The 15,626-nt window shown below is 37.0% G+C and overlaps 1 protein-coding gene and 1 long non-coding RNA gene across 2 annotated transcripts in view; one reads left to right on the top strand and one right to left on the bottom strand.

Annotated features, from left to right (window-relative positions):
* The window catches only part of UBR5 (ubiquitin protein ligase E3 component n-recognin 5), a 137,610-nt gene that overhangs the window by 2,211 nt on the left and 119,773 nt on the right, over positions 1–15,626 (bottom strand). Inside the window, exons 50-58 of the mRNA XM_055546504.1 lie at positions 15,230–15,374; positions 13,861–13,991; positions 9,236–9,296; positions 7,082–7,257; positions 6,799–6,883; positions 5,311–5,466; positions 4,862–4,975; positions 3,304–3,448; positions 1,647–1,732 (exon numbers count right to left, since the gene is read on the bottom strand). Coding sequence (XP_055402479.1) covers positions 1,647–1,732; positions 3,304–3,448; positions 4,862–4,975; positions 5,311–5,466; positions 6,799–6,883; positions 7,082–7,257; positions 9,236–9,296; positions 13,861–13,991; positions 15,230–15,374 — 1,099 coding nt within the window. The remainder of the gene's footprint in view (positions 1–1,646; positions 1,733–3,303; positions 3,449–4,861; positions 4,976–5,310; positions 5,467–6,798; positions 6,884–7,081; positions 7,258–9,235; positions 9,297–13,860; positions 13,992–15,229; positions 15,375–15,626) is intronic.
* The window catches only part of LOC129627004 (uncharacterized), a 32,631-nt gene that overhangs the window by 5,355 nt on the left and 11,650 nt on the right, over positions 1–15,626 (top strand). Inside the window, exon 2 of the long non-coding RNA XR_008702378.1 lies at positions 8,236–8,319. This is a non-coding gene — a long non-coding RNA (uncharacterized LOC129627004). The remainder of the gene's footprint in view (positions 1–8,235; positions 8,320–15,626) is intronic.

Here is a 15,626-nt window from a genome sequence, read left to right as displayed (position 1 = left end):
TCTCCAATGCATGAAAGTGAAAAGTGAAAGTGAAGTCGCTCAGTCGTGTCCGACTCTTCGCGACCCCATGAATTGCAGCCCACCAGGCTCCTCTGTCCATGGGATTTTCCAGGCAAGAGTACTGGAGTGGGGTGCCATCGTCTTCTCTGATATACTGCTAAGCCCAAAGAATACAGGAGTTTAAAGAGTGAAGCTCACAATTAAAGCTGTTGCTGGACATTTTGAGGCCCCCACAGAGGGAGGTAGTCTCTGTCTCTTTTGTAAAAGACTGAATAGTTAGCAAATTTCTCTTCTAGGAGATGGCAGAAATGCAGTGAGATTTAACTTGACTGACTAGACAGGACACACTGGTTTTGCTCTGAATCCAGACTGACTACAAAAACCCTAATAAGCAACTCAGGTACTCCTAAAACCAAAAGGTGCAGATACAGTATCTGCATTGGTAGGGACTTCAGGATTGGTCTACAAGTTTGTCAAAGTCAAAATACATGGAATTATAAGGAATGAACCTAGGGAACAGCCTAGGAAGCTACCAGATGGCTACGTCAAGAACAAAAACCAGCTGGCAGCTAGGACTGCTGGACAACCTGTTGTGCTATAGTAGGGAAACAATGGGAGGCCTGGGGCCACGTGAAGATGAAGGAATGCTAAACACGTGGCCCCCACCCCATAAAAAACAAGTTACCAACTACCTTTAAAGGTAAATCGGAAACTGCATGCTTTCCTGCCCAACTATTTCCCCCTCTCAAATAAAATTGGGGGATATATCTAGAAATTGTATCATTTTTTATACATGCCATAGAGGTTTGGTTTAGAATACTGAGAACTAAGGCTGGTTCAACAGGGGAAATGTCACAGGGAACTATGAGGTATGAATAGAGATTTTCTGGATAAGGAATGTCCCTCAAATTTCTACAAGAAAGTCTAGAGGAGGCTATCTTTTAAAGCCACTGGACAGGTTGATTTGGATATACTCACAGTTGGACATAAACTTCACAGACTTGATAGACTTCAATATGATCAAAGTTTATACTGTCTTAATTTATGATTAATTTATGTCTTCATTTATTAAGTTAATAAGTAATAAGATTAAAATCATAGACCATTCCCTTCTCCAGGGGATCTTCCCAACCCAGGGATTGAACCTGGGTCTCTGGCATTACAGACAGATTCTTTACCATCTGAGCCACCAGGGAAGTCCTACTACTTTAAAGATTAAAATCATAGACCTAGTACCCGTAATTAAGTTACTGTATTCATAGTATACAGAGCAATTACGATTCTATTAAAAAATTTTGCAAACACTTGCAACTAGTCAAAAAGATTAAGGATGGACGAATGAGGCCACTAACATACATCAGCACTCACTATAGGGGGAAAAACAGGTCTCAACTATAAGCTGGTATTATATCTTCAGGACTAAGGACAGCATTTTAATAGCTAAGATGTATTTCACTCTGTTTATAGTTTTACTCATACTTCAGATGTCCTATTACAGAATAGAGAAACAAAATTGCCTTTTATTTCTGACCTTCAATTTCCTTAGCCGAAATTAAAATCATTACCAATTTAAAACAAAAGGCTGTCTTTCATACAGTATTTAAGGTTTTTACAGTTTTTTCTACAAATTTTATGAAAACACTTACAAGATCTTGTCGTTCTGTCATGCTCATCTTCTCTACAATTGACCAGAACCACCGCTTGAACTGCAAGAGCTTCTCAGCATTTTCTCCTACAAATAAACATAAATTCAATAAATATTATGCATCAGTTGTATTTTTAGACTACTACTTATAAAATTAAAATGTGAATGGCGGGGGGGGGGGTGTCTAATCCTAATACAGGAAATTAAGACCATTTGTACAATGTGAAACTTCTACAGTTCATTAGCCTATCCCAATGACCAAGACAAGAAAAACAAACCACTAGCCTCAAAAATCACATGACTTTAATTCCATCACTAAGTCATGATTCTTCTCATGATGTTAAACCAGTGCTTCTCAAAGTTTAATGAGTTTACAAGTCACTTGGGAGATCTTTTTAAAATGCAGATTCTCATTCACTAAGTATGGGGGAAGAAACCAGAGATTCTGCATTTCTAAAAAGCTTCCAGATGATGCTGATATTGTTGATTTGAGGATCATACTTGGGAGTGTCTTTAGATATTTTTTTCCCTTCTAGGTTTTTAGTTTATATCAATAAATAAACCAAATTCTTATGTCACAAATATTGAAAACTATATTATTATTTAGCACAGAAACTATTATGCAGTGATCTGCATGTTACCAAGCATGAAGGAAAAACAAGAAAATGTACCCAAATTTAACTTACTATAATTTGGCTGAAGCTGTTTGCAGAATATGAAGAATAAAAGGGAAAAAACTGGTACGTTCATGTATGGAATTAATCTTGGACTAGAGGTATAGTCTTCTCATGAATTTCTTGGAAGTTCCAGTATTTGATTGTATGTGTTAGTCACTCAGTCTTGTCTGACTCTCTGCGACCCCAGAGACTGTAGCCCACCAGGTGCCTCTGTCCCTGGAATTCTCCAGGCGAGAATAATGGAGAGGGTTGCCATTCCCTTCTCCAAGGGATCTTCCCAACCCAGAGATCAAACCCTGGTTTCCTGCACTGCAGGCGAATTCTTTACCATCTGAGCCACTAGGGAAGCCCATTTTATTGTATAGTCACAGCTAAAAAGTCTACTCCTTTGCAAAGAAAAAGTTGCAACAAATCAAGCACTGAAGACAAATGTTATTCTAGAATTATCACTACCTCTTGTTACTCTTTCTAGATTTTTCATGTGGTTGTATGTTATATATCTTTCTAAGTGTGCTCTGGGTTCAGTTCTGAAGCTCTAAAAAGTGAAGTTCTGTATTTTTGAGTTTCCTATTAACAAATTCAAAAGAGAGGCAGAAGGGAAAAAAAGGCTACATCATGCAATCAAATTCTTTAGAGGGCTTAAGAAACATGAATTGGGAAAGGCCAATAGAATTGTCATATGGATTATTTTTTTCTAAATAAATAAAAACCCTTTCAACACAGTTGTTCACCACAAAGAATTTTTACTATTTCATACTAAACCATACATTCTTTAAAATATAGAAAAATAAAGCAATAAAAGAATTAAGAATAACCTAATAAGCTATCATAGTTCAAACATATCTTAAAATATATAAAAACCCAAGTAATAAACAGCATTTCCTAAGTCCCTATAAATAGATTAAGAATTAGAAACCCAGAAAACTGACCAAATTATCTGTATAGTTTATTTCTTACGTAAACATTTAATAAATTTCATACCTGATTCATCATTGAAAGAGGTGAAACTGATCAGCATCTGCACGTTAACCTCACCACAGCCATTTACCAAAAGCCTAAAGTCTTCTGCTGTTAAATCTTCTAATGAATTTTTTGGAAGCACATCCAGTAGACCTTTCCTCATTGCCTAGAGGATTTCAAAAATTACCTATTTATTACTATCAGTACTTTATTTTCTACATAGCAGTTATTATCATTAAAGCCCAATATCTAATTTTAACAGCTTAAGAATACTAAATAATACTAAAAAATGAAGTTCTGTATTTTGAGTTTATTAACAAATTCAAAAGACAGGCAGAAGGGGAAAAGGGCTACAGGTTCAGCAGTAAAGGAGTATTATTTTATCTCAGGAGTTAAATAGTATTTAAAATTATGTTAGTAACAAACAGGCTGGTCCTTAAGAAACAATCTGTTAATCATGTTATCCTGTCAATATCCTAGGAAAAGTATGATAATGACAAAAACCAATATCCCTGACACAAACTTACTGAGAAATGCCAAGAACTGTTCTAAGCACCTTACATATGTGAATTAATTAACACTAACCTCATCCTCATTTTGCAGAGGAGGGAACAAAGGCATAAAGTACTTGAGTTGTTGCTAATGTCATACAGCTAGAGCAGGCTGCAGTCATGATAAACCCTGACAGTATTAATTCCAGAGCCCACGCAATTATTCCCAGCACAGGGATCCAAACCACTTCATAAACACTTTTCACCAGGAGGAGAAACAGTTAACATAGTGGGCCTGATGCTGCTCTTTAGAAGAGTCTGATGGGAGGATGGTCCTTGACAGGCATCTGGAAACTTGGCTTTTGGAATGTTCCCTACATTATTACTAACTGATGTGGGAATAAGCTCTGCTGTAACAGCTTGCCTAGACTACCTGTGCAAAGGTGATTTATGATGAACATGTGTTTTTCCTCTGGGAGTCTGACAGGACTCTGATATTTCCTCTGCTAGTAGGGCTGGTCTCCAATAAAAAAGCTGCGCCCTGACTCTTAAGTAGGCTTCCCTAAACACAAACACTGCATACGCACTGCTGTAATTCACTGCTGAAGGAAGAACATACTGTTTTTTTGTGACAACTCATACCCCCAGAAAGAGAACTTTGAAGCTTGTACCTGGATTCCTCCAGACTCTGTCTGATGTAAATCTCCCCTTGTGAGAGTCCTTTTGCTATAATAAATCATACCGATAACTGCCTCCAAGTCTAAGGAATCCACCTAGTGCGTCACCAGAGGCATGGATGGTTGCAGGACTCTAAAACAATAGTCATCTGAGTCCCATAAAGAATCCTTTCCAAATTTTTACTCACCAGATCTACTTTCTGATGATTACATGGTTTTTCCAAGTAGTTTTACCCAAAAAGAAAGGAGTTGGTCTGGACTCAGGTACAATTTATACTGTACATAAACTCATTTTGGTTTTAAAAATTTTGACCCTTCATAAGCAAGCTGAATACACTGTAAGCTAGTTTAAAACACAGAAGATACAAATAGCCTCATCAGATCAAGTAACATTTTTTGGAAAAAACTTACATGTAATGGCTGTTCTGCAACTACCAACATTCTATGTTCAGCATATTTCCGCACATACTCATAAACATTCTGAGGAGTGACTGGTATATTTACACCATTAGGAATAAGTTCAACCTGTGGAAAATTTAGCAGTGCCATTTAAAACCAATTTTGACAAAGCAGGAGTAAGTTCACAGTTCATAAAACAATTTCCTAAAATTTTAAAATCTAAAGATAATTCTGTATTTGACAACTAAGAAATGCAGACATTCTAGGCCTAAGTGACTATAAACTCTTCAACCTCTCAATCTATCTCACTAACTCTCCATCCATTCATATCTTTCTCTCCATCTCCTACTGTGTCTTTGTGTGCATGTGTGTGTGTCTCTTTCTCTTTCTTGGTCCCTATCTATCTAAATTGTTTTTCTATGTATCAAGCACAATAGACTAACCAAATTCATTTGTTTTACCTGTCCTCCACCTTCTTCTTTACACAGGTCAATTGCAAATGCCAAATCCATTGCTGAGAAAACAGCATCAGCATCTGAACTCTGAGAAGCAAGAATAAGTTGCCGCAAACTCTCGTACATCACAGGGTCAAAAAAAGCAAAATCGTGCCAATTGACCTAAGAGAGTAATCATATGAAAATGAATTATGAAAGAAACATCTTAATTGAATTCATTAAGTTGAAATCTATGATAAAAATTTTATCTAATTTGAAGATACATGATACACTGATATAGAATATCCCACTAATATAACTGATCTAAAGAGGTAAAATTTTAATAAGTCTTTGGCTCTGATAATACATTTAATTTTCAAAGTATGAAAAGTATGTATTTTTAAAAAATTTAAAGCCAGGAGTGTAATAGCTTTAAGTTCTAAATTTTTTGCAGGAACCAGCACTAATTATTAAAAAGTGATTATGCTGAGCAGCTGATCCTAAATACACATCCTGTAATTCCAGATGATAAATCTAATGCTCAAAGGAATTCAGTAACTTGCTGAAGATCATATATCATTGGGTTATAACTTGAGTCTGTTTGATTTCATGACCTTTTCCATAAACCTCGTTAAAGGCTCAACATTTCTATGCTGCTAGCTTTTAAGTCCCGTTCTTTCTCTGCACAAGAGCATTTTACCTGGAACACATTAAGAGGTCAACAGAGTCAGCATTTTAAAAAAAAGGAAAAAATATATATCATAGTATGATATGCTGTAAGAGAAAACAATATTCACTATTGGGTTTAAGCAGAGAAAATTATTGATAGACCACAACATTAACAATGCTAACTCATATCAGATGTGTGGTGTGCATCTGTAGCAAAGACCATACAATATTTTGTTGTTATAGTGTGTAAATAGTATTATGCATTAATTTAAAGAATGTGTTTTTCTCTTCCTACCTTCCCCATCATAAAGGAATGTACAAGCTGGCAAACTATCAAAACACAAAAGAAAATAAGCTAATTCTGTCACCAAGAGATAATTATCAAACACTGCTGAGCTAGATGTTCTTACCTTCTTTTCTCCCTTCTACCAACATACATCTTACATACAGTTTTGAAGCTAAGAGTGCTCTTTTCAATACAATGCTGCTTCTATTGCCATTACTTGCTAGAACAAATAATAATAACACTTACTGAGCACGTACTATATGCCAGGCACTATACTGTTGTCTTTACCATTGTATAAATGAGTAATAAATGTCCAATGATTTGTCTGCAACAGGATCCAGGTCCATCAATCCCTCTAAACTCACCTCTGTGTTACTCATTTTCCTATGCTGTCTCCTCCATGTATTGAGATTTTTCCCCATGTCATTAAATGCTTGAACATGACTTTATAATGACTAGAATGCTTTAAAATTTAATATTAAGTTAATGCCATAACTATATATTTTATTTAAAAAAATTTTGCAACTGTAAAAGCAATTAGATTCATTAAAATCACTTACTTTCCTACCAAGCAACACTTTAATCACATGTCTATTTAATGTGATAGGACACAGCTCATTCTGTAATAGACACAGTCCAAGAATCCTAAAAATAAAAACAAGCAAATTGTAATTAAATTAAAAAATTCTAGACCACATAACCCCATATACATAATACACACACCTAAATAAATTTTTATAGTAGAACATATATATACACATTTTACAGACTAAAATATTTTAGAAAAATCTCATAAACTGAAATTAAAAAAAAAATTCAAATATAAGATTAGAATGACTTTACCTGCCAATATTTCTGAAACAATTCAATCTTGCTTCTGTGTTTTTGCCAGGCCTTGGAGTATAAAATCCTCTTTTTCCAGGTTGGTAAAACAAAGGGGCGTTGTCGTCACCATCATCTGTATCATCTAAATCCATATCTACTACACTTCGACTAGAACCATGACGCTTTCGGTTTTCCTAATAACAGAGTATCAGAGATCAAGTCCCAAGATTTTATTTATGTTTTAGTATATGTGTATACAAGAGAATGATTATTATTGAAAAATACCATTATAACCCTCTTTAAATAAAATTAGTAATAATCCAGGTACCCACTCCAAAAAAAAATGAACAGTAATATTTTTAACATTACCCAAGATTGATATTTAATAAAGCATACAAACTGGTTCTCTTAAATCACTTAAATGTAAAGTTTGATAAGTAAAGCAAGTTTCATATTTAAATGTAAATAAACTTTAATTCATTCTTTCAGAATTGTGATATACAAAGCTTGTGCCTGTTAATTTCTCTGTCCATTTAAGTAAAATCACTCAATGAAACTCTGGTAGCTTCTTTTACGTTGATTCCTTAAATTTATTTTCCCTTGATAGAATTCTGGATTGACAATTTTAAAGGCACTGTAAGGATGATGCTGCAACTGTCTTCTGGCCTTCTGATGAAAAATCCACTGCCTTGCACATTACTGTTTCTATATAAGGCACTATTATTTTCCTATTAGTTTCACAGCAGCTTGATTATCCCTAGTCAGAGTTTTCTCTCAGTTTATCCTGTTTAGGGTTCACTGACCTCCTTGAATCTGCAAATAAATATGTCGTGCACCAAATTTGGGAAGGTTTCAGCTACTATTTCTTCAAATATTTTCCTGTAGCAATCTCATTCTCCTCTTCTGGGCACTCCAATGACATTAATGTTTAACATGGTCCAACAGGTCTCTGAAAACTGTTGTTTGAGATCTTTTCTCTTTCTATTCTTCAAAATGGATAGTTTCGATCTTCAAACTGACTGATACTTTTCTATATCATCTTCGTTCTGCTACTAACCTATTCAGTGAACTTTTTAATTTTCATAACTACTTTCTATAATTTTCCCTTGGTTCTCTTTTTCTATTCCACTGTTGTGAATATTTACCTTTCCATTCATTTGCTTATCTTACAGAACATGAAATAAAGTTTTTGATAATTCCAACAAGTGGGGTCACCTCAAGATTACCATCACTTGGCTCTTTTCCCAGGAGAATTGGTGAGTCTCTGCTGGTTCTTTGTATGTTGAATAATTTTGGAGTGTATCCTGGACATTTTTTTTTACTAAGTTATAAAACTCTGGGTCTTGTTGAAATGATATGGAGAATGCTAAATTTTTTGGCCTTGGTAGTTAATAACCTGGTTAGGTTCAGACTGGAAGTATCTTCTGTGTGCGGTGGTCCCAGTGTCTGCCTCTTCGTGACCCCATGGACTATGGCACTCCAGACCCCTCTGTCCTCCACTATCTCCTGAAGTTTGCTCAGATTCATGTCCACTGAGTGTGATGCCATCCAACCATCTCAACCTCTGTCACCCTGCTTCTCCTCCTGCCCTCAATCCTTCCCAGCATCCAGGTCTTTTCCAATGAGGTGGCATCAGGTGGCCAAAGTACTGGAGCTTCAATAACAGTCCTTCCAATGAGTAGTCAGTGCTTCCATTACCAAAAGCCTTTTAATTCTACTATGGGTCTGTTCTGCATATGCACCGTGTGGCATAGTCTGGTAGTATAGTTTATTTCTTAAAGCATGTGCTATCTTCCAGTTAAGACAGAGCAATGGGGATCAGCTTTACACTCCTGCCTGAAATAATGCCCCAACAGTTGTTTTTCACGTTTTGACTTCCCTCCAATCTGTGTGCTGCTGTTTATTTTTCAGAATTCTCAAGCAGTTCCTTTCTTAATTTTTTCAAGAGTTATCAGTTAAAGAGATATGATTATCACTGGCCCTGAAGTTCTTAGGGAGCTTACAAATTGAAATACAGCATGCACTTAACAGACAAGAAAGAATACTAGAGTGGGTAGCCATTCCCTTCTCCTGTGGATCTTCCTGATGCAGGGATTGAACCTGGGTCTCCTGCACTGCAGGTGGATTCTTTACCATCTGAGCTACCAGGGAAGCCCACAAAACATCCCTTACCTGTACTTTTTCTGAAGAGTCTAATAATCCAAGATCCAGGATACTATCGGCTCCATTTTCCCTAAAAACAAACAATATTCCAGATAACTGAAATTTCTAGAATTTAGTGTAGAGAAAACCATATACATTTAAATTTTTAAGACTTTATCAATATATTTAAGTTTTGAAGTGAATAAGTATCTAGGACACTTTACTAGTCTTAAAGCAGTTCTAGGAGCAGAAATGTCAATAATATACACAAAGATACTACATGTATGATCCAAGACAATGAACTAAAGGCTATCCGATTTAAGACAAAGTAAATGCAGTCTTCATAGGGGGACTGAAATTTGAGCTCAGGGAAAACACGGTAGAATAACAGGAAAAAGTTCAGAAGGCAACCACAATAGGAATCAAATGTTCCAGTGTATTTAATTGTTCTAGAATACTAACAAATTCACTGTTCAATCCATAAAGGTAGGCGAAAGCAGTCAATATTATATATTCTTGTATTCAACAGAAAATACTACTAAAATAGCAACCCTTACATATATTTACAAATGTCTTTCCCCTCCCCCCAAAAAAGGCACATTATTTGCAACTTTTTATATAATGGGGTAAGCTATACTCATATCAGATCAGTCCCTCAGTCGTGTCCGACTCTTTGTGACCCCGTGAATCGCAGCACGCCAGGCCTCCCTGTCCATCACCAACTCCCGGAGTTCACTCAGACTCACGTCCACCGAGTCAGTGATGCCATCCAGCCATCTCATCCTCTGTCGTCCCCTTCTCCTCCTGCCCCCAATCCCTCCCAGCATCACAGTCTTTTTCAGTGAGTCAACTCTTCTCATGAGGTGACCAAACCACTGGAGTTTCAGCTTTAGCATCATTCCTTCCAAAGAAATCCCAGGACTGATCTCCTTCAGAATGGACTGGTTGGATCTCCTTGCAGTCCAAGGGACTCTCAAGAGTCTTCTCCAACACCACAGTTCAAAAGCATCAATTCTTCGGCGCTCAGCCTTCTTCACAGTCCAACTCTCACATCCATACATGACCACAGGAAAAACCATAGCCTTGACTAGATGAACCTTTGTTGGCAAAGTAATGTCTCTGCTTTTGAATATGCTATCTAGGTTGGTCATAACTTTCCTTCCAAGGAGTAAGCGTCTTTTAATTTCATGGCTGCAGTCACCATCTGCAGTGATTTTGGAGCCCAGAAAAATAAAGTCTGACACTGTTTCCCCATCTATTTCCCATGAAGTGGTGGGACCGGATGCCATGATCTTCATTTTCTGAATGCTGAGCTTTAAGCCAACTTTTTCACTCTCCACTTTCACTTTCACCAAGAGGCTTTTGAGTTCCTCTTCACTTTCTGCCATAAGGGTGGTGTCATCTGCATATCTGAGGTTATTGATATTTCTCCTGGCAATCTTGATTCCAGCTTGTGTTTCTTCCAGTCCAGCGTTTCTCATGATGTACTCTGCATATAAGTTAAATAAACAGGGTGACAATATACAGCCTTGACGAACTCCTTTTCCTATTTGGAACCAGTCTGTTGTTCCATGTTCAGTTCTAACTGTTGCTTCCTGACCCGCATACAAATTTCTCAAGAGGCAGATCAGGTGGTCTGGTATTCCCATCTCTTTCAGAATTGTCCACAATTTATTGTGATCCACACAGTCAAAGGCTTTGGCATAGTCAATAAAGCAGAAATAGATGTTTTTCTGGAACTCTCTTGCTTTTTCCATGATCCAGCGGATGTTGGCAATTTGATCTCTGGTTCTTCTGCCTTTTCTAAAACCAGCTTGAACATCAGGAAGTTCACGGTTCACATATTGCTGAAGCCTGGCTTGGAGAATTTTGAGCATTACTTTACTAGCGTGTGAGATGAGTGCACTTGTGCAGTAGTGTGAGCATTCTTTGGCATTGGAGTGAAAACTGACCTTTTCCAGTCCTGTGGCCACTGCTGAGTTTTCCAAATTTGCTGGCTTATTGAGTGTAGCACTTTCACAGCATCATCTTTCAGGATCTGGAATAGCTCAACTGGAATTCCATCACCTCCACTAGCTTTGTTCGTAGTGATGCTTTCTAAGGCCCACTTGACTTCACATTCCAGGATGTCTGGCTCTAGGTCAGTGTTCACACCATTGTGATTATCTGGGTCGTGAATATCTTTTTTGTACAGTTCTTCTGTGTATTCTTGCCATCTCTTCTTAGTATCTTCTGCTTCTGTTAGGTCCATACCATTTCTGTCCTTTATCAAGCTCATCTTTGCATGAAATGTTCCTTTGGTATCTCTGATTTTCTTGAAGAGATCCCTAGTCCCTCCCATTCTGTTGTTTTCCTCTATTTCTTTGTATTGATCACTGAAGAAGGCTTTCTTATCTCTTCTTGCTATTCTTTGGAACTCTGCATTCAGATGTTTGTATCTTTCCTTCTCTCCTTTGCTTTTCGCTTCTCTTCTTTTCACAGCTATTTGTAAGGCCTCCCCAGACAGCCATTTTGCTTTTTTGCATTTCTTTTCCATGGGGATGGTCTTGATCCCTGTCTCCTGTACAATGTCACGAACCTCATTCCATAGTTCATCAGGCACTCTATCTATCAGATCTAGGCCCTTAAATCTATTTCTCACTTCCACTGTATAATCATAAAGGATTTGATTTAGGTCATACCTGAATGGTCTAGTGGTTTTCCCTACTTTCTTCAATTTCAGTCTGAATTTGGCAATAAGGAGTTCATGGTCTGAGCCACAGTCAGCTCCTGGTCCTGTTTTTGCTGACTGTATAGAGCTTCTCCATCTTTGGCTGCAAAGAATATAATCAATCTGATTTCGGTGTTGACCATCTGGTGATGTCCATGTATAGAGTCTTCTCTTGTGTTGTTGGAAGAGGGTGTTTGTTATGACCAGTGCATTTTCTTGGCAAAACTCTATTAGTCTTTGCCCTGCTTCATTCTGTATTCCAAGGCCAAATTTGCCTGTTACTCCAGGTGTTTCTTGACTTCCTACTTTTGCATTCCAGTCCCCTATAATGAAAAGGACATCTTTTTTGGGTGTTAGTTCTAAAAGATCTTGTAGGTCTTCATAGAACCGTTCAACTTCAGCTTCTTCAGCGTTACTGGTTGGGGCATAGACTTGGATTACTGTGATACTGAATGGTTTGCCCTGGAAACGAACAGAGATCATTCTGTCGTTTTTGAGATTGCATCCAAGTACTGCATTTTGGACTCTTTTGTTGACCATGATGGCCACTCCATTTCTTCTGAGGGATTCCTGCCCGCAGTAGTAGATATAATGGTCATCTGAGTTAAATTCACCCATTCCAGTCCATTTCAGTTCGCTGATTCCTAGAATGTCGACATTCACTCTTGCCATCTCTTGTTTGACCACTTCCTATTTGCCTTGATTCACGGACCTGACATTCCAGGTTCCTATGCAATATTGCTCTTTACAGCATCAGACCTTGCTTCTATCACCAGTCACATCCACAGCTGGGTATTGTTTTTTCTTTGGCTTCATCCCCTCATTCTTTCTGGAGTTATTTCTCCACTGATCTCCAGTAGCATATTGGGCACCTGCTGACCTGTGGAGTTTCTCTTTCAGTATCCTATCATTTTGCCTTTTCATACTGTTCATGGGGTTCTCAAGGCAAGAATACTGAAGTGGTTTGCCATTCCCTTCTCCGGTGGACCACATTCTGTCAAATCTCTTCACCATGACCTGCCCGTCTTGGGTTGTCCCACGGGCATGGCTTAGTTTCATTGAGTTAGACAAGGCTGTGGTATACTAGTGTTGCTGTATCCAGAAATGAGGAAGAGGAATGAAAATGTAGTACACAAAAGTCAAGAAATGAAAAATAGTTAACAGCAAAGAAAAGAAACTTCTAGCAATTAGTCTTTGGCTTGGACCATTCAAAGGCTCTGAGATAGGTAAATAGCTAGAATAAATTAAACGGCTGTTTACTTCAGGATTTAGCCAACGCACTTATCCATTTCTAGGACCATATCTAACCTTCAAGTTCCTCATTCAATATCATGACTAGGAGGGAAAAAAAAAAAACACCACATCTTCATTTAAAATAACACTTCAAAGCCTCAAACTGGATATTAGAGTAGCCCCAGGATAGAAGGGCACAGATTAAATGTATCTTCTTGTCACTTTAACCTGTCACTTGGGGAAAAGAACGGTAAGTAATTTAAATTAGGTATTTTTAAGTTTTATATTAAAACAAATATATTGCACAATAAAAGCAAAAATTTGCATGATTTCCAAGATAAATCAGGATGCCTAAAAGAAATTTCTTATTTACTACAAAGACTCAAGGATTACACCCAATTCTTTGAGGTATCTGGCCTTTGCCATTAGAGGTATTCAGGTGGAGAACGAGATGTACTTCTTATAAGTTAATTTATAAATAAGGTTCATAAAATTTATCCTCAAACCTAAAGTAACTGCTAAAATTCAGCCCTTCTAGTAACATGTGAAACTTGGCTGTCTCACTCAGATTTTTAAGCCATCTCCTAAAATTAAAACCATTCAAGTCTTGCACTATTTAATATAGATGATAAGATATGCGAACACCTGTATCCTAAAAATAAAGTAGCTAATGTTTTTTAAACTAAAATGTCTTCCCAAATGTGCATATTACCGTCCATGTGCAATAATGAGTTCCATGGCTTCATCTACTCTTGCTCTCAGAGAATCTTCACTTGCTAGAAGCAGCAGCAGCTGAGCTGGGGATAACTCCAACAGCATGCCAGTGATTTTACTTGCAAATGCCTGTAAATGACAAACAAATGTTACTTGCCTCTACTCTCTGAAACCTGTCTAAATTAGCAATGTTTTATCAAGGGGGGAAAAAAAAGGAAGAAAATATAAGAAACTTGGATAACAAACTGAAAAATTTCCGAAATATTTTCTAATTGGAATCTATGAAGAAGAGAAAGGGAGGAGACATTAATTTTCCTGATAAGGAAATTAATTATTAATTAACCTGATAAAGGACATCTATGAAAAAGGCCACAGCTAACATGATACTTGATGATGAGAATTGTAATGTTTCTTCCCATTTGACATTGTACTGCAAGTTCCAGTTAGTACAAAAAGGCAAGTAAAGAAAATAAAAGTAATCCAGATTGGAAAGAAGAAGTAAAACTCCTTTTTTACAGACAACAGATTCTCCATGTAGAAAACAATGACAGAATCTACAAAGAAGTCACTAGAACTAACAACACATGAGTTTATTTTATGAGATTAGAAGCCTAATTATAGAAAACTTTGGTAAGGAATAAGTAGTCTATGCATTAGCAGTCTTATTAAAGCTAGTTTAATATTTATTTGTTGACAAGCCTTTTTAAAAGACTTCTGATATTCATGAGTAAACATAAAAATACTCAAGGTCCTTTTTTTCCCCTTCTTCATCAGAGGCCTGGAAACATTTTTTTTCATTTAGTGTCGGAAAAAAGAGAGGGAAGAAGCGAAGGAAGGAAAAGCAGAAAGAAAAAAGATGCCCATACTTAAGGCTAAGGATTTACTGAAATATAACTTATTTATTGTTTTATTATTCTTTTGCTCTAGTATGTACATGTAGTTATGTACAAAGACAAAAACTAGGTTATGTTTCATATTATATGAAAGAAACCCCTGACAGAACATTCAAAATAAAACCTTCCTGTCATATTTATGGAGTGACATTGTTCAACATGTTCCAGCTACAAGCTGATAACAAAGTTAGCTTTAAAAAGCAACAGTAATTTGTACAAATAAATACAATGCACAGACAATTCCTTAGCACAAAAGGAAATTATTAGGTAGAATGTTAACCTGGCAAATGTAGCAAAATAAACATCAAGCTATATACAATTATTCTCCAGTAAATGTTGCTTCTTTCCCTCCTAAGCTTCCTTTTTTGGCAGTCTTCAAATCACAGTAGCTGACAACTTCTTAAGATATCAGCCTTAATTCAAAACCTAAAATGGCACAGCCAGTTAAGAGGTAGCCAAGCACGCCATACGTACTGGTTGCATTGCTTGTACACGGGGGTAAAGTCTCTCTCCGAGCGCCTGACGATGTGCCGGCAGAGGGTCAGGGTCATCACTAGGATTTCCTTCAGAGGCTGGTCTGAAGGGCCTAGTGTCGATGGAAAGCTGTCTTCTAAAATCCCTGAAAGATGAACAAGGCTATGATGACTTCATTTCCCTTGTCTGCAAAATGGAAAATATCACTGCGACAAAGTGGGAAACCAGAGCATATAGTTAGCTCCAGTTATGGTACCAGGGTGGAAGAATGCCTAAAAAGAATGATGCTTGGAAAATAAAATTTATCTAGATTTTGCCACTTGTAAATCTGTAAGTCTGCAATGCATGTATTAATTTGATTTTAAGGGAACAGGACCTTTAAATACCAGAAGTCAAG

The sequence above is a fragment of the Bubalus kerabau genome, chromosome 14 (assembly GCF_029407905.1).
Source record: "Bubalus kerabau isolate K-KA32 ecotype Philippines breed swamp buffalo chromosome 14, PCC_UOA_SB_1v2, whole genome shotgun sequence".
NCBI classification, from domain to species: domain Eukaryota; kingdom Metazoa; phylum Chordata; class Mammalia; order Artiodactyla; family Bovidae; genus Bubalus; species Bubalus kerabau.
The sequence above is the reverse complement of the archived record's forward strand: the minus strand, read 5'-3'. Positions and strand labels throughout refer to the sequence as shown.